The sequence below is a fragment of the Carcharodon carcharias genome, chromosome 2 (genome assembly GCF_017639515.1).
Source record: "Carcharodon carcharias isolate sCarCar2 chromosome 2, sCarCar2.pri, whole genome shotgun sequence".
Taxonomy (NCBI): Eukaryota; Metazoa; Chordata; class Chondrichthyes; order Lamniformes; family Lamnidae; genus Carcharodon; species Carcharodon carcharias.
In genome coordinates this window covers 20,482,902-20,505,548 of record NC_054468.1, presented here as the reverse complement: position 1 = coordinate 20,505,548, position 22,647 = coordinate 20,482,902, and the positions used below count along the sequence as shown (strand labels likewise).

The window sequence follows — 22,647 nt, the reverse complement described above, 5'->3', positions numbered from 1 at the left end:
TTGCTACTGGAAATTTGGCTCCCTATTATGGTTGGCTTCTAGTTTTTTGGGGGTCAGCAAAGGAGTTGCTGGCAAAACCTTGAACCGGAAACTGCGCAAGCACTCTGAGTACATCTTGACATTTGCCTCAACCAGGAAAGGAACAGGAAAGATTTAAAAGGGCATTTTCTTTTATATAAATGAACGGGCAAGTGGAGAAGCGGGGTGGATTAGGCCAGCAAGTCCAGAAACAATTAAGTCCATATGTCAAGGAATTCTCCATTTTTTTTTTTAGCTCAAAAAACCCTTGTCCTAAAAGCGATGGAAAAATATCATAACTGTTGTGTTCTACAAAGAAATTCTTCAAGTAAAGATATAATCAATCTTCAGTCTGATTTTTAAAATCGATCATTGTGGGCCATGTTTTCAGGCAAACTCAACCATCTGCTAATATTCTCCATTCAGAAAAGCATACAAATGCTGAAGAGGACAACACTAGCTGCATCACCACTTCAAAAACCTGTGGATCCCTTGACTGAATCCTAACCTATGTAGCAAAAGTGCAAAATGATGTTTGAGACTGCTATTTGTCACCTGAATCCATGCCCCAGGCCCATCAATAGCAAATATAGTAACTCTGAACATACCATGCTTTTTGTTGCTTTCAATAAAATCTTCATTTTCTTTATCAACTTGTTTTGGTGTGAGGCAATAAGTTTTGATATTTTCATCTAGGTACCAGGACTCATTCTCATCAAAAACTAGGAAGAGAAGAGCAAACTCTTCTAGCTCATTTTTCTTCAAACCAATTTTCTCGAGAAAGTTTTTGTGACAGGTTACCAGTGTCCCTATCAAACCGCTGTGCAGGTCCTGCAGCAGAGGGAAAAAGGAATTATAGAATCATAGAATGATACAGCACAGAAGGAGGCCATTTTAGGCCATCATGCCTCTGTCAGCTCTTTGATAGCATTAGTCATCGATTTCCTCCTGTTTTCTCACAGCCTTGTAAATATTCCCTTTTCAACTATTTATTCAATTTTCTTTTGAAAGTTACCACTGAATCTGCTTCCACCACCCTTTTACGCAGCGCATTCCAGATCACAGCAACTCTCTTATGATAAAATGTTTCCTTGTGTCGCCTCTGGTTCTTTTGCCAGTCATGTTAAAGGAAGCATATGAAGGCTACACACTTCATTTCAAATCATTGAGCTTCAATATGCCAATTTATCTATGATAGATATGAAGACAGCACAGAACAATGTGTCAAATGAGAGTTAATAGATAAGCGGCAGTGAGTAAAAAACCAAAAGTACAATCGAGGGGTTCGGAAAGTGTCGTACGCTAGGAGAGTAGCTCACTACTCAGAATCATATTGGATTTTCATTAGCCAAAGGTATTAAGGGATATGAAGCAAAGGTGGATATATGGAGTTAGGTCACAGATCAGCAATGGTCTCGCTGAATGACGGAATAAGCTCCCAGGGCCAAATTCCTTTTCCAATCTTCCTATATTCCTAATATAGATAGAGATAATCTGTATTCACATCATTACGGATTTTGTTCTAGTCAGTTGTGTGTTTGACACGTGCTGAAGCATGTTTGTGTCTCCAAAACAAACTGCTGAGAAACCTAGAGCTTGGTAGAATTTCTCTTTGCCTAAAATGAATCTACACTCTGCCTCCATAGGAATGCACCTGACTAAAATGCTTTGTAGATTGGCAAGAGTCAAGCTAAGCTTTTCCAGGGGATGTTATTGCTGGTGGTTAACTAACCAAAATCAGTGCACAGCATTGGGAAATTTCCCATTGCTTGTGCAGGCAGGACCATCCTAACATTAGGACATTGGCTTTCCAGTTGTCTGGAGTTGAGTGGGAAGGATCCTAACTCCTACTTACGGCTCTACCCCTCCAGGTCCAATCAATGAATCAGGCTGGTCAAGTCATCAACAATGCTCTGAAATACTACAAGCTGGCTAGCTCAGGTCTCAAACTCCTCAGTCTTCACAATGGGTTGTCTCAGGTTAATTTCCCTTCATCAGTGAACTCCAAAGAGAATCAGTATTAATCGGTTAATGGACAAGTATCAGGTGGACATAGGTAATAGGAACCTTTCATGGCAACAGCATGACAACCAATACAGCTCACCATAAAATATGTGAGTTTTACTGCTGTCACCATCCTGGAGTCACCATGGGTGCACACCATATCCTATTCAACAGTGGTTCACATTTCAGCAAGTCTACGCCACTCAATCATGACAGGTATTAATCTCCAGGTATACGAATGCATGTTTGCATGGTTGGCCTCCAGGAGCTGGTGTCTAAAGTCTTAGAGTTTCCTTATCAGCAATATGGCAGACAGCCTTCAGGGCACTGGTAGGTCCTATGTAGGGAAGGTTGTGAAGTCCTAGTTGGTTTACCTTAATGCTCTGGGCATCCCTGCCCAATTCTATGTACTAGGCATTGACTAGATAAACTTCATCTTCTCCATAGCGGGTAACACCACAATCACTTTAACTAGAATGTCACAGTACAGAAAAAAATCAAGACATTAAACTGAGGTTGCCTCCACTAGCCTTTGCAAATTCCCTCTGCAACCAGATTCTCTGCCATTAAAACATTGTAATGTATACATTTGATGAATTTTCATTGAACTTACATAACTTTGCATATGGGGAACTGAAACCAAATGCAGCATTCAAGTGAATTAGGGTTAGTGGGGTGGGAAGGTGCAGGAGGCACTTGGACTCAAATAGGGGATGGGGAATGTGGAGAGGGCGAATGAAAGTAGGAGAGGGAGGAAGAAGGATGGAGAAGGAGGAGGGCAAGAGGGAGGGAAGGCGAGGGAGTAAGAAGATGAGAAAGAGGAGGTAGGAGGGGAAAAGGAGAGAGGAAGAGGGAAGGAAAGAAAAGTCAGAAGGGACAAGCAGGAGATGTCATCATCCTAGCACCACCACAGTTGAAAACAGTAAGAGAGAAAGTGGGAGTTGAGTAAAAATAGCAGCAATGTTCAGAAGTTGCTAACCTTGGGTTCTAAAAGCCTTTTCTATTTTAGAAGGAAAGAAAATAAAAAAACTAAGAATCTCCAGAGCTTTCAGGTCCTGAGAAAGATTGAATAGGAAATGGATCCATAGGTTTTCCCTACAACACAAATGAATGAAGGGAAAAGGACTAATGTGTAGAACAACATAGAGCAAAAAGAGAGGCCAAAGATCCAAGGGGCAATGACTGTAGACAATTAATGTCAGTTAGTTTAGTTTAACAATGTACTCTTGCTGTACCTTAATTGGATCTACAGTTGAGAAATATGTCCATGGAATGCAACGAGATTCCTTTTCGTTCGGACCGGACCTATTGGGGATCTTCCAGAAATATGTTTCTGTTTCGCCTACAAGTAAATTAATGATGTTTTATTATGCACTGACTTGTTTTATGGGACAATGTCTACTCATGCTCTTATTTAAAAGAAAATTGCATGTTTCCAATAGTTTGTCAGTAAAATCCTCTGTCAATCCCAGTTTTTACTATGTACTTTTTTCCACCATCAGAAAAATACCATAACTTTTCCTTCCTGCATTGCCTTTTGGACAGTGTAAGATCACTGATACTGACTTGCACCCTACAAGAGTCACTTTGTGAGGCACCAATCCCAATGGTGAGGTTGGGTTGCAGAATCAGCTCTGTGTTGTGATATCCTACAACATGACTGTAAACAGCTACTTGCAACAGGAAGCAAGAACTTTGAATCCGAATAGCTGAAGACCATATTTACATTCTGGTCAGGAATCTTTAGCTCAGGTTGAAGCCTGAACCCTGTTCCACCTTCAGCTTTGGGGCTCTTACTCTCTAGTTTCTGTGCAAACGGCTTCAGATCACATATTTGGTGAGTAAAAGGAAACTTTACCATTGCAAAAATCAGGTGCATGCAATAGAATTCTAAAAGGGATTCAGAAGTCACTGTTGTAGAATACGCTGTAGTTGAAGGGCGGTGGCATCAGCTGGCTTTACCTGGAAGAGTATATTTAATTGTCGGACCGTCTGTCTTCACTCCTTGTGCATGAATAGAATAGGGCCTTGAGGCCAGATTTTTGAATACAATTTTGAGCTTATCACCAACTTTTGCATGAAGTAGTGGGCCTGAGGGAGGAGGAAAAGATGTTGACAATATAAGCAGAATCTATTGGTACATTCTGATCCACAAGCAAACAAGCCCCAGTTTACAAATTTCTAAAGTTCGACATTCACGTCATTTTCTGCAACACCATAATTAAGATTATGCAAAACAAAATTAAATTAATGATGTTAGAAGGCTTAATTAAGAAAACGGTGTGTTAACATGAGACCGAACATTTGCATGTTAATAGATGGGAGCTATTACTGATGCAGAGTGGTTGCTATGTTTGCCACATAACACCAAACATTTCACTCAGAGTACTTCAATGAGATAAAAATCCATATGAATGCAAGTATCATTATCATAATGACATAGAGCATTGGAGATTATAATAAATTAGCAACGACTCAACACATTTATTAAATAAGCATACAGAATACCTTGAATTTCCAGATGTCTTTCCTTTGTAGTTCTCTCCTTCTGTTGAGTAAATGTCTTATCAGTATATTCCCGATACACAACTTTTTTGTACTTGGGACCAATGGTCAAGTTTCCTCGCACTGTGAAAAGCGTTCCAGGACTAGAGTTGAAAGCAGAAAATTTCTTGTAGTAATCAAAGTAAATAATGTGCTTCTAAGTGATAGAACTTAGGTAGAATTAGGTCTAATTCTAGGATAAGTAGGGGCATCTACTGTTGTATGTTGGACAAAAGATTTGTAGAGACTGTGGCTAAGAATTCCATACCAATCAGTGGAATGGAATGTGAGGGTAAATGAGAGAAGTTAAGCTCATCCAAATCTCTGCAACATGTAATCTATCCTGCACAGAGACTCACTTGCTGAGCTACATTGGCTCCCAGTCCTGCAACACCTTAAATTAAAAAGTTTCATCCTCATGCATAGATCACTTCATGACCTCACCCCTCCCTGTTCCTGTACCCTTATTCAAGAACTCAATGTTACGCTCAATTTGGCCTCTCTTCCTTCTCCACTCCCTCCACCCCACCTTCAACAATCCAAAGCTGAGGCTCTTGAATCCCTTCCCTAAACTTCTGTGCCTCTCCACTTCCCACTCTTGCTTTAGGACCCTTGTTAAATGCCACCTCTCTGACCAAGCTCTTAGTCGTGCCTCCTAATATATATTTCTCTGCCTTGGCATTGAAGTGTCTTGGAGCAGTTTTCTGCTATGAAGCTATAAAAGGATATGGCTGTTGTTATTCTTACCTCCCACTGATGGTTTACAGCCTTACAAAACCATTAATTTAAAGAAAAGTGAGGTGAGTCTTTCCTGTGGCTCAAGAAATGTATCCATTAGTAATTGATTTAGAGAGATCATCAAGGAGGTCCCAGGTTCGATGCTCAGTCAGCCCTGAGTTATCTGACTGCCAGGCGGAACGATGCAATAGGCCTCAGCAGCCTGAATTAGGAACAAGGAAAATCAACCAGGGTTATCTCTCCTTGGGGGCAGGATTTTTGGAGGCTGATGAGGGCAGGAACAGGGAGCGTGCACGCAATTTCATGCTGTCAGCAGGCATGCCACTTTGCTGGCACCTTCCTGCCCCAAGCCATTTTAGGGAAAGCAAATGACAGTAACAAATAGAGGTCATTAAATCCCCCCCCCCACCCACCCCCTGCCCCGGGCCCCACATAGTGGCCGAAACATTGCCAGTTAAACAAGGCAGCCTCCTGGCAGTGGGGCGGGAGGAACGGGTTTCATGCCGCTAGGGACCCTCCTGCACCCGTCTGTGGGTGCGGCCAATGCAGTGGAATTGGGTGCCCCTCCTTGATCATAACCGGACAGCTCTAGCCTTTTTTTAATTAAATGTTTCCACCTGGTCTTTGGAGGACATCTCCAATGTGAGGCTCACTCTCTTTCTCTCTTTACCTCTTCCCCCTCCCACTCCCCCTGCAGGCATTGGTTGCTCCAACCTCAGATGGTAGGGCTATTGATATGGGAGCCTGCCAACCATCCTCAATTGGACCGTGGATGTGCGCCCTCTGGCCACTAATTGACCCACTCAGCAAAAACTGATGTTGGATTACTGCTCCTGACACGGTGCAGGATCGGGACCCACGTTTGACCCCGATGTAAAGATCCCGACCCATCATGGAAAATCCCACCCCGATAGCTATCTTGTAATCCCTGTTAGAAGCACTTCTGATGATGATACAAGGCCAAAGGCAGGTTTAGGCTTGCCTGTGATCCTCCTCATAGTTCAACAGACCTTCACCAGTCACTGTGAAAGCTCATTCATCAGTAATAACCACTTGACCTAAGCGACGTACTACAATGTGGTCATAGCTCCATATCCCAGAAAGAAGCAAAAACATTTGGGAGAGGAGGGCAAGTGAAAATTGGTGAGAGGAGAATAATCAATTAACTCGCTTTTTTATTCTTCATCAGCACTTTGCATTCCTAAATTTTCTGAACCTCCTTATCCTCCTTCATTTTGCTTCAGCTAGCTAATCCAGCCTACTGCTAAGTATAAGAACATTTCCTCATTATCATTGAGGCTGTGTGTTCCTTATCTGGAAGCTGATGATTGTGGAGATCTCTGTTTTTTGAAGCCAACATTGTATACTGATAGATATGACCACATCTACAGACAGGTGCAGGAGGGTCTCTAGCGGCGTTCCTCCCGCCCCACTGCCAGGTGGCTGCCTTGTTTAACTGGCTATGTTTCGGCCACGGTGTGGGGCCCGGGCAGGAGGGGGGCCTTAATGACCTCTATTAGTTACTGTCGTTTGCTTTCCCTAAAATGGCTCGGGGCAGGACATGACTTGTGATTTATCAGAATTTCCACCATTATTTAATAGATATTATACACAGCACAATCACAACATTATTGAGATAGCTACATTCTAAAAAGTAGTTATTGGCTTTAATATATCTGTAAGACCATTGTTCTGAATCAACTTCTTGGAAGACTTAACTCTTCAGAGAGCTGAAATTCCTATGTTGGACACACACTCATTAACCAATGCACTAAAAATAACAATTTTGACTGCATTGGTTAATGAGTCTGTGTCCAGTTTCTGGACATGCAACATTTTAGTGGAGACATAACCTATATCTTTTAACTAGCCTATTAAGATAGCAACAGGAATTTCAACCCTCCAGAAGATCGGGTTACATAGCTGATTAGAATAATGACTTTTGACTTCTAGCTTCAAATCCAGCTTATACAAGCTCCCCCCTCCCACCATGTTTACTGGTTGTGTGAACCAAAGAGAAATTAGGTTGGGCAGTTTAAATCCACTTTCCATTGTGTTACAGTCCTTTCATTAGAGATTTTCTTTATTTAATATTAATTTGTCAGCCTTGCTTTCAGAAATGTCATTCAGATGGCTGATCTGGGAAATGTCAGATGAGCAGGTATTTTTCTAAGGTTGGGTCAGTGTAGAAAAAGTTTAGCTTTACATTGGCTTCAAGCTATACCCATCCAATGCTGCTATCAATGGTGTTAAATGTGGGGGAGCACAAGAAGCAGTGAAGGTTCAAAATAAAAAAAGTTATAATTTTGTAATTCAGGATAACATAACAACATGAGGCCCTTCAGCTCATTGTACTTTCTGTTTGGACGAGCTATCCAATTGGTCTCATTCCTCTGCTCTTTCCCCATAGCACTGTAAATGTTTCCATTTCAAATACATTTCTAATTCCCTTTTGAAAGTTATTACTGAATCTGCCTCCCCCACGCTTTCAGGCTGCACATTCCAGATCACACTAACTTGCTGCATAAAAAAATTCACCTAATTTGTCCCTGGTTCTTTTGACAATTACCCTAAATCTCTGTCCTCTCCCATCCAACTGCAGACACCCCACTTAACCACAACTCACTTAAATGGCTTGTACTTATTTATCGATTAAGAAATACCTTTCTTCATGAATGCGGTGCCTTTCCAATTCCCACTTCCTTGAAAGTGAATAATTCCATTCAATTTCAACAGCTGCAATGTAGTATGTCTTTTCATGGTAAAAAATATCAGGCAATTGAAATATGGAGCATTTATTCACTTTGTAAAACTGCCTCATTCCTCCAGCGTAGTGATCTGTTGTCTTGCAGACCACTTCAAATACTCCTGCACAAAAAGGCACAATAGAATATGGATCAAATGATTCCGAGAATGCTTTAAAGAAGTAATAAAGCAGGACACAGTATCCAAGGTGTGGTCTGACTGGAACACGATAAAGTTTGATCAGAATTTCCTCTGACTAGCATTGATCATAAAGTTCCCCAATTGCAGCATCCAATCACTCCTTAATTTATCCTAAGGTTTTTGCCCCTGCCAGTCTATCTGATGCAGCAGCCAATCTTGACCTTGGTTACCTTTGACTTTGAGCGATAATGTAAAACTGTCAATAGCAACAAGAAAGGGAAGGATTAGTGAGGACGTGAGGGCTTAATATGAAGGGTAGGGTGTTGAGGATAAATCAAGGAGAGAAATTATCGCAAGGGGTTGGAAAGAAGGGAAAACAGTATGGGAGATGTTGGGAGCAAAGAATTGTAGAAAAGATGAAACATAAAGTGAGAGGGGGTGTGAAGGCAGCTCCTGCATCTACAACCAGACCTTTCCCTGCACTTGCCACCAAAAAATGTGACCTACAAGTGTTGCTGTTCATCATCCTCCATCCTAAAGAAGGGGAGAGAGCAAATGGAAGCGGAGAGGATAACATGTGAAGCAAGTAGAAAAGAAAGAAACAGAAGAAGAAGAGAGAGATAGAGAAAAGTCAACAACACAATCATAGCTGACAGGTAAGAGACAGATCATATCCTCCGATTTACCATGAGCAATACTATGGGGGAATCCACCAGTATTATTACTGCAGAAAGGTCAATAGCTGACAATGTGGCCAAGGTAATAATTCAATATAGGATACCATGACCCAACTGTACTGCATTCTTGCATGTAGTTGTCAGAAGCAGTTGGTTGAATTACAAACTTAGAAATTGGGAAATTTATGCAGGAAATTACCAAGATTGAATAGGCAAATGAAATGATTCAAAAGCAGTGATTAACATCCAAAATTGGGGTTTGAAAATTCTGCCGTGTGCATGGTTGCCAAGCAAGGTCAAGGTCAGGCTCAGCTCATGATGGAAATATGGTTAACAGTTATTGCCAAGGCTGGCTGAAGTCTAAAAACCAATATTCTAAGGTATCAGAAGGTGTGCAGTGCTCATAAAATAGAATAAGCAAAAAGTGGGAAGAATGGAAATTAATTCAAAAAAGACTATTAATTGCAGGAAAAAAGGGAAGAGTGTTGGGAAGTAATGAGTTACGGGGGGAGATGATGGTGTAGTGGGTTTTTTTTTTATTCAGGGGATGTGGGCTTCGCTGTCTGGGGCAGCAGTTATTGCTTAGGCCCAGTTACTCTTGAGAAGGTGGGGGTGAGCTGTCTTCTTGAACCGCCGCAGTCCATGTGGCATAGGTACACCCACAGTGCTGTTAGGAAAGGAGTTCCAGGATTTTGACCCAGCGACAGTGAAGGAACGACAATATATTTCCAAGTCAGGATGGTGAGTGATTGAAGGGGATCTTCCAGGTGGTGGTGTTCCCATTAATCTGCTGCCCTTGTCCTTCTAGATGGTAGTAGTTGTGGGTTTGGAAGGTGCTATCTAAGAAGCCTTGGTGAGTTCCTGCAGCGCATCTTGTAGATGGTACACACTGCTCCCACTGTGCATCAGTGGTGGAGAGAGTGAATGTTTGTGGATGTGGTGCCAATCAAATGGGCTGCTTTGTCCTGGATGGTGTCAAGCTTCTTGAGTGTTGTGGGATCTGCACTCATCCAGGAGAGTCGGGAGTATTCCATCACACTCCTGACTTGTAGATGTCAAACCATATTGTAGATGGTGGACAGGCTTTGGAGAGTCAGGAGGTGAGTACTCATCAAATGATTCCTAGCCTCTGACCTGCTCTTGGAGGCACCGTATTTGTATGGCTAGTCCATTTCAGTTTTTGGTCAACGGTAACCCCCAGGATGTTGATAGTGGGGGATTCAGTGATGGTAATGCCATTGAATGTCAAGGGGCGATGGTTAGTTTCTCTCTTTTTGGAGATGGTCATTGCCTGGCACTTGCGTGGCATGAATGTTACTTGCCGCTTGTCAGCCCAAACCTGGATTTTGTCCAGGTATTGCTACATTTGGACATGAACTGCTTCAGTATCTGAGGAGTCACGAATGGTACTGAACATTGTGCAATCATCAGCGAACATCCCCACTTCTGACCTTATGATGGAAGGGAAGTCATTGATGAAGAGCTGAAGATAGTTGGGCCGAGGACACTACCCTGAGAAACTCCTGCAGTGATGTCCTGGAGCTGATAAGACTGACCTCCAACAACCCCAAACATCTCCCTTTATGCTAGGTATGACTCCAAACATTGGAGAGTTTTCCCCCTGATTCCCATTGACTCCAGTTTTGCCAGGGCTCCTTGATGCTACACTCGGTCAAATGCAGCCTTGATGTGAAGGGCAGTCACTCGCACCTCACCTCGGGAGTTCAGCTCTTTTGTCCATGTTTGAACCGAGGCTGTAATGAGATCAGGAGCTGAGTGGCCCAGGCAGAACCCTGCATCAGTGAGCAAGTTATTGCTAAGCAAGTGCCGTTTGATAGCACTGTTGATGACTCTTTCCTTTACTTTACTGGTGCTCGAGAGTAGACTGATGGGGGCAGTAATTGGCCAGGTTGGATTTGTGTATCGGACATACCTGGGCAATTGTCCACATAGCCAGGTAGATGCCTGTGTTGTAGCTGTACTGGAACAGCTTGGCTAGGGGTGCAGCAAGTTTTGGAGCACAAGTCTTCAGTACTATTGCCAGAATATTGTCAGGGCCCATAGCCTTAGCAGTATCCTGTGCCTTCAGCCATTTCTTGATATCACGTAGAGTGAATTGAATTGGCTGAAGACTGGCATCTGTGATCTATAAGCCCATGAGACATAGGAGCAGAAATTAGGCCAATCGGCCCATCGAGTCTGTTCCGCCATTCAATCATGTCTGATAAGTTTCTCAACCCCATTCTCCCGCCTTCTCCCCGTAACTTTTGATCCCCTTACCAGTCAAGAACCTATCTGTCTCGGTCTTAAATACACTCAATGACCTGGCCTCCACAGCCTTCTGTGGCAATGAATTCTGTAGATTCTGGACTAGTACTCCGGAGACCTTTGCTAATGCACTGGGGACATGCATTCAAATCCTGAAACAGCAGCTGTTAATAAAAATATCTGGAATATAAAGCTAGCCTCACTAATGATGACCATGAAACCATTGTCGATTGTTGTAAAAACCCATCTGGTTCACTAATATCCTTTAAGCAAGGAAATGCACTGTCCTTATCTGGTCTGGCCTACATGTGACTCCAGGCCTACAGCAATATGGTTAACTTCTAACTGCCCTCTGAAATGGCCTAGCAAGCCATTCAGTTCAGGGGCAATTAAGGATGGGCAACAAATGGGATGGCCACATCCCATGAAAGAAAAAAGAAAAAAAAGCTTAGCAGCCTTAAAATCCTGAAAAGGAACAAATTTGAATAGGAATCTTTGCAATGAGTCCTGGCTAACACAGTGAAGATGGACAGAGGACAGGCATAATCCAAGCATAGAGATCTTAACAGACACAATAAAGTGGGCAGAGACAAGAAAGGTTGCAATAGTGAGGTAGCCACATTGATATACTTGGGTATTTCTCTGCTTTAGAAAGAGAATTAGGCCTTTACAACACTATCAGGTATAGTTTCTTTTTAGTTTCTTAAAAAGGTATGTATGTATGCCTTTATTAAAAGTGCCATCAACAAAATCAATATATTCTGAATACATGTTGCTCTACCTGTACTGTCAGGTTTCATGATAGCTGTGAGTGAGATGTGTGGGAACAGATTAACTACATCTCTTCTTGTTCCTTGGCTCAGGAATGTGTTGCCCTGGAAATAAATTCCATGGATATCAACTTCTGATCCAAGACCAATCATATGCCAGGACACTGTATTTCCTTTGCACATCTCCAGGCCTGGTTGATTGCCGTACATGTATCCATTGATTGCTAAAATCACAATCCAAAGAAAAAATGAGGAAGCTTCCTTAAAAAGGGAATATTTTTCAGCTCTTTCTAATAGCTGAACCATTACACAAAACACACATTACCTTCGGTATGAATCTATTCTGTTAGTCTGAATGGTTGACGTCTCCAATCAAATGTTGCACTGTACAATGTAACAAAGGTTACATTGCAGGATAAAGTGCAAAAATATTTATTTGCTTATATCAAGTTACTGGTCACATTTTCCTCCTGTTCCATGTTGAATGCACCATTCATAATTCAAGAGGATGAACATTTGGCGTGTTTCTAACAATTCATTTAGAAGGGATACAAAAACTAACTTTGTTTCTATCTCCTTCCCAGTGGGGAAGTGCCAGGTTGATTATTTTTTACTCAGTGAGTTGATACGATCTGGAATGCACTGCCTGAAAGGATGACGGAACCAGATTCAAACTTGCCCATTTGGATATATACTTGAAAAAGAAACATTTTGTAGATCTATGGGGAAGTGAGGTGGTTAGGGGCATGTTCAAAGAGCTATTATAAGCACCGATGGACTAAATTGCTTCCTGCACTGTAAGAACCAATTGGACTCCAATCGAGCAGAATGACTGAGGTAAGGAGTTCAATACTTGGAACTAATCCATATATTGCCATTCCAAAGCACTACATGCTTGACTACAGACTGTGCACCCAGCCACAATGAGCAGCAACACAATGAAATGAATTATTTTCGTAAATGAAAAAATCTTTAAATGAATTCTGGAACGCCGAACTTGTAACCAATTTTAAGCATTATTGTACACGTGAATTTTTGACCTTCAAATTATAACATGAAATATTCAATTCATGGGTAGGCATATTAGTGGTCGTTTCTACGGCATTCATCCTATCAAAGACTTACAATGCATTTTGTTTGACTCTTGGAAATCCTCATCTTCTTTATCTACAGCTTTGGGTTTAGTTGTAAACATCTTGATATTTTCATCTAAATACCAACTGAGATTCTCATCAAACACAGTCGCCAGCAAAAAGAATTCCTTGTCCACATTTTTCTGTTTCAGGGTCAATGAAAACACATAACATTTAGTACTGAATCAATGAAATGAAAAGTATTTCATTAAAGAATTATGCATTATTCCTCTGTACTGGAAGTCACACTTTCCAGTGAACTTTCAACACCAGTTTCTCTATTGTCTAAGCAGCATCTTTGAATGGAGTGTTGCCATATACTGTGATTTAACTATGGGGTCAGGATGAGGAGGTAGGTCCTAGGTCTACCTCAGCTGGAACAGGGATCGAACCCCATGACAGCCATCTAGCCAACTGAGCTAACCGGGCTCCTAGCACCAAGCTACTATAATCATAAACACCTGGATAAAGTGAGATCTCACACATTGATATTCGAATAAATTGATAAATTCAAGTTTCTGAATGGTGAAATGCAGCTTTTTGTCTTCCTCTCCTTGGATTCCTATTTTTAATTGCATTATTGTGACAAGATGTCAAGTGAAGAACTGGTGCCTCCGCACAAAGACAGATGGGGGGGGTGGGGGGAACATCGGATGGGGTAATCCTTGTACCTTACGTTTTAGAAATCTATGTATAAAATAACAGAAAGAAAGGCTTGCATTTATATAGTGCCTTTCACGATCTTGGGGTGTATCAAATTGCTTTACAACCAATGAAAATATTTTGAAGTGTAGTCACTGTTGTACCAATTTGCACGCAGCAGTGTCTGCAAACAGTAACGTGATTATGATCAGATTTGGGGGGTTTTTTGGTGATGTTGGTTGAGAGATAAATATTTGTTAGTACACAAGCAAAAGCTCCCTTGCTCTTCTTTGAAGTACTGCCATGGATCTTTTTTACATCCACAAGAAAGATGCTGCCTTGGTTTAACAGCATGGGGTGAATTTTACTGGTCACATACCGGCAGGAAAATAGGCAGGTGGACCCATAAATTGGGGCACTGTGCTCACCAACCACCCCGTCCCAGCATGGTTTTATGAGCGATGGGGAGGCGTTGGGTGGGCAGCCCATCTGTGGTTGATGTGTTGTTCCACATCACTAAAATCTCCATCTTCAAAATAATTTGTTGTATGTAAAGCTCCTTGAGAAATCCCTGAGAGTCTTCGAAAAACAGTAAGTCTTCCTGTTATTTTGTTAAATACTCTTAAGATTTTAATTATAATTGAAGCCATCAGCATATACATTCCTGTAACCATCAAACCCAAGGTTACCACAGAGTTATCTGGCACAAGTGTTCTCAGTGCAGATTTTATATCAGAGCAAATAGTTTCCATTTCTTTTGACTTTTTTTTGGTCACCGGAATGTCTGATATGTAGAAACTGATCATGACACTGAACAGTCTCCAAAATCAACTACTGACAATTCCACCGAAATTGGCTGGAATTTAACCAGCTAAAACCATGGGGCTTAACAGCAGGTGGCACTAGTAAAATTCCTGCAGCTTGTTTGAGTGGGTAGAATTTTTAGGGCATTGGCATACAAAGTTATCTGGAGCTAACTGGGCGGAACTCTACTCCCTAAGGACAGATCACCCTCTGAAGGTTTCATCAATGAACCCAGTTGGCTGGTCTACTGCAGATTGCTAAGGAAGGTTTTTTTTTAACAGTGTTATATGCTTTTGTGATGTTACCATCACTGGCAAGGACTGTATTTGTCTCCCATCCATAATTGCCCTCAGAGTGGCTTGCCAGGCCATCACAGAGGTTGGTTAAGAATCCCCTGTAGGCCAGATCAGGTAAGGACATCAGATTTCCTCCCCAAAGGACATTATTGAACCAGATGGGTTTTTACAACAATCTAAGTAGTTTCTTGGTCACCATTACTGAGACTAGCTTTTTGTTTCCAGCTTTATTAATTAACTGAATTTAATTTCCACCAGCAGCCATGGTAGCATTTGAATCCATGTTTGTGGATCATTAGTCCAGGCCTCCAGATTACCACTCCAATAACATTATCACTGTCTTAATAGTGTTCCCTCAACTCAGTTCCAGGCTCCTACTGACAGCTATATCTTCCTAGTGTCGACTCCATCCCAAAGAGTCTTTGGTTGTGATAATTCTTACATTTATAGGGCACCTTATCATGTCTTAAATGCTTTAAAGTAGAGCACAGATTAAATTATTTTGGAGAGACACTGTTGCAGAACAAGAGTGAAACACTTCACATATATGAATCCAATCCTCGTTTTTGTCACTCTGACTTCAGTTCAACAGTATTGTCGGGGCTTCTCAAGTGGAGGGGTTAACGAAGGATCATTAATGAACTTAATGTACCTGTTTGCCCTGAGAGCTTAGGGTGTTCTTTTTGCACACAATGAGAGGCCCAACCAGACCAGAGCTGCTGTCCTTTATGGAATCCACTGCAGAGAAGTAAAGCCAAGTCAGGCAGTCTGGATCATCCTTTCTGGGGCCGGAATCCTCTGGAACTTTCCATTCATAAATAAATGTATGACCAGGAAAGACATGAGGGGATCGAGCAAGTGGTCCCACAAACTCTGTTGGATACATTTTAATTTCAAAACCTTTAACATCTTTAATTCTTTTATCAGCAGGCATTTAAAATGCGTTTGGCGAAAAGAGTAACAAGAACTTGCATTTATATGGTGCCTTCAATGTAGAAACATATAGGCCAGAATTTTCCCGTTGGCGATTTGGGGACAGAGCCCGCTCGCCGACAGGAAAATGACGCGGGACGATGTCAGGAGGAACCCCTGACGTCATCCCAGTCCAGTTAAATTTTCAGGAAGGGGGGCGGACAGCGAAATCAGCTGTTCACCCACCGACCTGTCAATGGCCAATTGAGACCATTGACAGGGTAATTAAAGTAATTAAAGGCCCTCCCCATTTAAGCTTAAGGCTTCTGATAATACATGAAACCTCATCCACCGGCGAGATAAGGTTTCATGTTCCTTTTTAAAAACTTTAATAAATGCAATGTGATATTTACTAACATGTCCCATCTCGTGTGACATTGTCACATGAGGGGGACATGTTAATAATATTTTTATTTTTCTAATTTTTAAGTTTTGTACACTGTCACTTAGCTCCCTGAGACAGCACTTAGCCTCAGGGAGCAGTGTGCTCTTTGACAGCTGGGGATTCCCTCCCTCCCCCACACAGGAAGCTCATAACACTTCCGGTTGGGCAGGCCACTGGGCGGACCTTAATTAGCCCGCCCATTCAAAATGGTAGCGGGCCCCATTTCGGCGGCGGGTGTTGGCTGTCTGCCTGCCACCGAGCTGGTGGGGCCTGCACACACACCAAAGGCAAAATTCTGCATTAGTATAAATTGTTATTTTCCCCTTATATTGGTATTCTTGCGAAGTACCCTGATAAAAAGCTTCGACATGTCTCTTTTTTCAGCAATACTAGTGGCATAAGTTGGTCAATGCGGGTAACAGCTGAAGTTCCAGGACTTCAGTGCAAACTCAGAGCGGGAACAGAGGGAGGAGAAGAGGAGCAACTGAAGAAGCCCCGGTGGTAGCAACAGACACTGGGGGCTTTAAAGGTAAGAACAGAGAGTAGGAATGGGAACAGGGGGAAGAAGGACTTCAGGACTAAAGGCGAGGTCAGGAACAAGGGAGGAAGTGGGAGCAAGGCAGGAGGTGAGGCCAGGAGAAAGGTTGGAAGTGATGGGGAGAGGGGCTTCAACAAACGAGGGCGAGAGCAGAAGCAAGGGCAGGACTGGGATCAAGGGCAGGAGCGGGGAGGAAAAGGAGCAGCTACTGTCATCCTCACTAGTGGAAACAGACACCGGGGTCTTTAACAGCAAGAATGGAAGGTGGGAACAGGGGCCAGAGAGGAGGGCCTTTAGCATTCATGGTGCAGCTCACCATTTTGGGATGTTTTTGGAACTGATTTGATCTGATCTAGTTCAGGAATGACAAAGTCCCATGAAAAATTTAATTTCTGTTCCTTTTGGAACAGATCCAGGTTTTGAAGTTTATTTCCCCAACTCCAACTTATCTACTCTCTTTTTTTATCTATTTTCTAATGTTTAAACACTACACCTGCTCATTTCCCTGTGGCTCTGATCAGTTAATGTCCTTAAAGTCAAGAGGCATCAAATAACTTTGACAGGTAAATATTTTCAGGCTGAATTACCTGTTGTGTTAGTTTGATAATTGGCCCCCTCAATATCTTTCCCATAGGAGATTCCATGAGGTTGCATGCTGTATATTTGGCTCGCATTATTCCAGAACGTCACCTTGATCCTATCTCCAACTTCTGCTTTAATGACAGGTCCTACAGACAGAAGCATGATCACAGTCAACATTTTTTTCTGGCAGGTTACTTGATAAAACAGCTGAGTGCAAGTATCTCGCTAACTGAACCCTGTAGGTGACTGAGAATGTAAGGAGGTCTCGATGAAATTCTGTTTCTTCACACAAAGGATGAAATCCCAATCCCGATGACAATGGGCAAATGTTAACGTTTTGCTTTCTCCTGTTGCACCTCATTCATTTTCAATGAACCAATTGATAAAAAGACTGGGATCCAGCTCATTCCCCCCAGTCCAGTGAAGTTTCCATTTAAACGTTTCCTGCAATTCACCACCCTGGATAGTTTAAATATCAGCCTGAATCCGGGTTTTTTTTTTGGAAACTCAAAGAAAAGCTAAAACAGGTTTGAAGTAACAAAGCAGAATATTCAAAGGAATTTTCAAGTGGTTTGAAGTAAGGGCTAATGCACAAAACTAGATTTCTATGTGTGAGTGCTGACTGTACACTACTGTACTGTATGAGCGGACTAAAGTCATCAGCCTGAACCATTAACTCTGTTTCTCTCTCCGCTGACATTGTCTGACCTGCTGAGCATTTCAAGCGTTTTCTGTTTCGAAGCCTCTTTACATAATTTGCCAGCTCAAGTGAAGCACATAAAGCAGGAGAACTCTGAGATCACTTGCATGGGCTATTAGATGTCAGCAGCTATTCAATTGCTTAAAGAGATTCCAGATTTGTTTTAAGTACTGCAGAAAGTTGCTCACAAGTCACAAACCAGCCTTCCTGTATTTTTTTTTTAACCGCCGTCGCTTGATGTGTTTCTCAGGCAAAATGGCGCTGAGAAACTGGATTCCTGTCAGAGGTTCCAGGTGCAGCAACATGAGGCTGTATCGATTCAAGTTCTTCTTCCTTCTTTGTACCCAGCCGATGTGCTGGTTCTGAAGGTAAAAAGTGCTCGGGGCCTACACTACATGGTGCTGTGTACATCCTTAGGCCTAATAACCTGCAGTACTTCAAGCACCACACATCGCATTAGATGTCCTAGTATGATACAATTACATTTGTGACACCTTTACCTGTTTATATTTCTAATCAAAAACTTGTTTGAAGTTAAGGGGTAGATCTTAGACTTTGCGTGATGCTGTAAAACCAATGATATGAAGTTGGCAGCCTCTTCTGCATATCTTCCCCATTTTCATTTGTGTTGGCTTCAGTAAAGATAAAACTCAGACGAGATGTAAAACAAGCTGCTAATTTGCTATTGCCCGTTTATCTACTGTCATATAAAGTCAAAATCTACCCAAGTTCCTCTCCCTTATTTACAAGAAAAAAAGATGTCAAATACTCTTTGTTGAAATACTTCGTTTTTCACAATGAAATATCAAACTAAAGCAAAAATCTCTTAATTTACTCTTTACCAAGTATTCCAAGATGCTCTTCATCTGCTGTCCTCTCCTTGTGCTTTTTAAAAGTGTCATCTGTGTATTCTCTGTAAACAGCCTTTCTGTATTTCCCTCCAATTCTTGTCTCCCCTTTTTCAAAAAATACCACAGCATCTCTGCAGGTACAGGAACATACTGCAATCAGTGAACGTTACAGCACTTAAGCCACATTTTTTTTAAAAATGTCATTCTTCACTCCACTCTCCTTTCTGCTAGGTCAGGTTCTGTTCTCCAAATGAGAAGTCTGGCATCATGTGAGCTCATCAGCTCCTCGGAAAGGCGGAATCTCAGCCTACAGCGACTATGGAGGTTTTAGATTCCCCCTCATGCACAGACCTATAGAAGCAACTCTATCATTTTCTGTGGCTACCACTTAACAGCCGGATGGAATCCCCACAAAATGGGCATGTGATTCTTCAGGACCCTCAGTGTAAAAACAGGGAACGCCATTAAGTCAGTGCTGGTGTCACATTTAAGATCAGTTTGAAATTTGTCAGCAAGTATTAACATCTGTGATAGCCATTATGCTGCTGGGGAGAAAGAAAAAACATGTTTTATGTTGGGGTGATGGTCCATTTAAGAACTAGATTTCTCTGAACGAATTCTGGCAAAAAGCAGCCGGCTGCCAGTAACTGAGCATGTGACCAAGCTGCCCAGGAGATAAACAACAGCAAAAGTATGGTCAAACAGAAGTTAATTATAAGGGTGAGTAAGTCTTTGGGTGTGGTTCTATGTTCAAGCAATTTGAGCTTAGTTTAGCACAAGCTGGCTGGAGAGGACATTTTTTTTTCAAGAAGGATTGAGTTGAAATTCTGAATGCTGGTTAACTGAAGGACACTGAAAGTGAGTTTGATTTCTGGGATAGCCAAGCTGAGAGGGGTCGGGGGGAGACAGAGAGAGTTTTGGATGCAAGAGTCCAGTGTTAAAGATTAAAGACCCAAGGCGGCTATACTAAAGATGCTAGTGGCGCCTGTGTTAAATGGGGAGTCTACAATCATGGGACGATTGGAGGAGATTTGAAGGGAAAACCTTGCCAGAAGTAAGCAGAAGGTCCAAGAAATCTCAGCCCCTATATGAATCTTTGAAACGGTACTCAGAGCAAAGGGCTAATCTTCTCATTTCGGACATGTATCTGATGAGTTTGTTGGGGGTGTAATTCAAATGAGTGTAGAAGGAAAGTTGAGTTAAGAAGTTTGGTCTAAAGTCTAAGCATCTGTGTTCATTGTATTTTTAATATCTTTAACGTAACTGACGACTTAAGATAAAGTGCAGCTATTAGTATTCATATTTTTTGATTTTTATGTGGTAAAATTCTTTTGATTTTAAACCATGAACCTTGTCCCTACATTCTTTTAGTAAATGCCTGGGTTTTTGGATTAAAAAAAAAATGTTGCTGGTCTATACTGAGTTCATAACAAATGCCATTCTTAACTGAAGCAGGTAAATACTTTTCCTACTCCTCCTCCACCTCCCTCCATTCTGGCTGCCTTGAAACCCTCGGGCTAATACCCTGATCATGGAGCAGCAGTCAGGAAATCCTGCTCCCCAAACCCCCTCTAAATTAAATGGGTGGGAGACCTTGGGGCTACACAAACAGAGCTTCTGCTTCCAGATCTGTTTCCCAGTGAAAGAACTGTTAGTGGGTAGCTCTGCACGGGGCAGATGGCTGGATCATTTTAATGCCAATACCACACTTGGGCAATCTGAGACTTGAGATCCACTTTGGGTGCTGCCCCAAGGAGCACTGGGTTCACTATCTCCAAGAAACACATCCAAACACCTTCAACCCACTATCATAACACAAGTCTGGAAATTTGCCCACCGTTCCTTTGTCTGGCTTTTTCTCTTGGCCTCACTATTTCTCTTATCTGTACATACACAATGGCTCAGGGTGACTTACCCATGCTGACTGGTTAAAGGCTTTGCTGTGAATTGGTCCAAACCAGATGGTCCATAGTCCCAGATGACCTCCTCTGCAGCAATGTAATAACGTCTTTCATGTCCTTTACTGGTGGCCTTTTTGGTTTTCTTCTCATAGTCGACAACTTTAAACAAGGCTTGCATTCCAGCTGTAACCACAAAAATAATGGTGGTTTATTATCAGTTACTGCATCAGAATGGTGAGTCTTTGGCTGAGTCAGAAGGTGAAGGTTTGAGTTCTGTGCTCAACAAGGGTTGATTAAAGTACAACCTCAAAATGCCGGGATGTGGGGTATTCACATCTGAATGGAGTATCCACTGGTTCTGTTGTAGTATTCCGGCCCTGGAGGCAGAAGTGTTGGACTCAGGCACCACTCCAGAAATCCTTAAGACATCAGAGACTGGAATGCTGGCTCTGAATACTGATGTCTGGCAGATTACTTGCCGCGTCCGATGGGCGTGGGTTCCCCAAACCCCATTGCAAAGGGTAGGTGGGGCTATTTTGCATAAGACTAGAGACCCACATAGGAGAAGATTAAAATCATGAGGACAGTAATGGGAGACCAGCTCAGCTATTTTTCCCCAGTAAGTGGTTCAAAAGAACACAAGGAATAGGAGCAGGATCCATCGAGCCTGCTCAACCATTCAGTACGGTAATGGCTGATCTTGGGCTTCAACCTCACTTTTCTGCCCTCTCCCCATATCCATTGATTCCACGAGAGACCAAAAATCTGTCTGTCCCAGCCTAAAATGTTAACAATGAACACAAACAAAGCTGCCAGGTACCAATAAGCAACCAGCAGCGAACTCTTTCCAAACCTCCTCACTGCTCACAATGGCAGCGCTGCAGCCCCTATTTATGCCGCCCATGAATGAGGTTTTGCAAAATGCCGGCTGCCCTCCTGCCTGTTTTGCCCGGGTGACGAGCGTGAAATCGCACGGGCAATGTGAAAACTTGGCCAATTGCCTTTTTAAAGGCCTTACGTGGCCTTTTAATTGATGGTGGGCGCGGATCCGACACACACGCGCGCCCGCGCCCACAGACCGGAATATCTAGGGAGTGCAGGATGACGTCGGGACACTCGCCCGATGTCATCTCGCACGATTTCACGCCCGATGGGGGCTGGGCACGCGCCCGCCCAATCAGCGTAAAGTTCAGCCCTTGGCGTCAGGCTCGAGCTGACACTTTGAGAGGTGATAGCTTTGCCACAGAGATCGTTGTGGGCAGCTTTCTATGAGGTCACCAGTTAGTGCTGTGCCTTCACCCCACTCACAAACTCCAGGCCATGCACTTGACTTAATTTAATTTTAACTCAGAAGAAAACATTGTCAAAAGAAAGGCTGACAGCAGAAGTGAAAATTATATGTCCCAGTGCTGGATAAGCACAGAAAAATGTACCCTTAAAAACAAAGCTGTTGAGAGGGAGAAGGAAAATTTTCAAACCTTCCACATGGTCATTGACTTGACAGCTGAGCAGCCATGTTCCTGGATTCTTGGGAACCATCTCAGCAGTGACAAATGTGGCTGGAAATAGGCTGATAGTATCAACATGGTGATGCCTATCGATCAGAGTCTGTCCATGGAAATATGCAGAGTGTATATCCACCTCATTTCCCATCCCAAATAGATACCAGACCACTTTATCGCCAGTGAACATGGAGAGGTCAGGCAGGTTTCCGTAGACGTATCCATTAATGGCTGAAAAATATAAATAGAGTGTAAGGACTTAACAAAACATTGATTTGAATATCGATCCATTTTAGCATAATGTAAATTTGATCCTTTATCAAACTTCCACCACCTCCCACCCACCCCCTACCTAACACGAGACCTGACTACACTTTGTTTTGTTTCTCTTTGTTTTGGTCATCCAAATACATGCAGCAATCTCTCTGTGTTCACA

At 42.4% G+C, this 22,647-nt stretch overlaps 1 protein-coding gene across 1 annotated transcript in view; it reads right to left on the bottom strand.

The window, feature by feature from the left end:
• The window catches only part of LOC121275365 (ceruloplasmin), a 52,898-nt gene that overhangs the window by 9,904 nt on the left and 20,347 nt on the right, over window positions 1–22,647 (bottom strand). The window contains exons 5-16 of the mRNA XM_041182887.1: window positions 22,188–22,442; window positions 20,724–20,892; window positions 18,800–18,939; window positions 17,263–17,403; window positions 15,433–15,653; window positions 13,031–13,181; window positions 11,917–12,129; window positions 7,968–8,172; window positions 4,531–4,670; window positions 3,985–4,113; window positions 3,258–3,364; window positions 627–849 (exon numbers count right to left, since the gene is read on the bottom strand). Of these exons, the coding sequence (XP_041038821.1) occupies window positions 627–849; window positions 3,258–3,364; window positions 3,985–4,113; window positions 4,531–4,670; window positions 7,968–8,172; window positions 11,917–12,129; window positions 13,031–13,181; window positions 15,433–15,653; window positions 17,263–17,403; window positions 18,800–18,939; window positions 20,724–20,892; window positions 22,188–22,442 (2,094 nt within the window). The remainder of the gene's footprint in view (window positions 1–626; window positions 850–3,257; window positions 3,365–3,984; window positions 4,114–4,530; window positions 4,671–7,967; window positions 8,173–11,916; window positions 12,130–13,030; window positions 13,182–15,432; window positions 15,654–17,262; window positions 17,404–18,799; window positions 18,940–20,723; window positions 20,893–22,187; window positions 22,443–22,647) is intronic.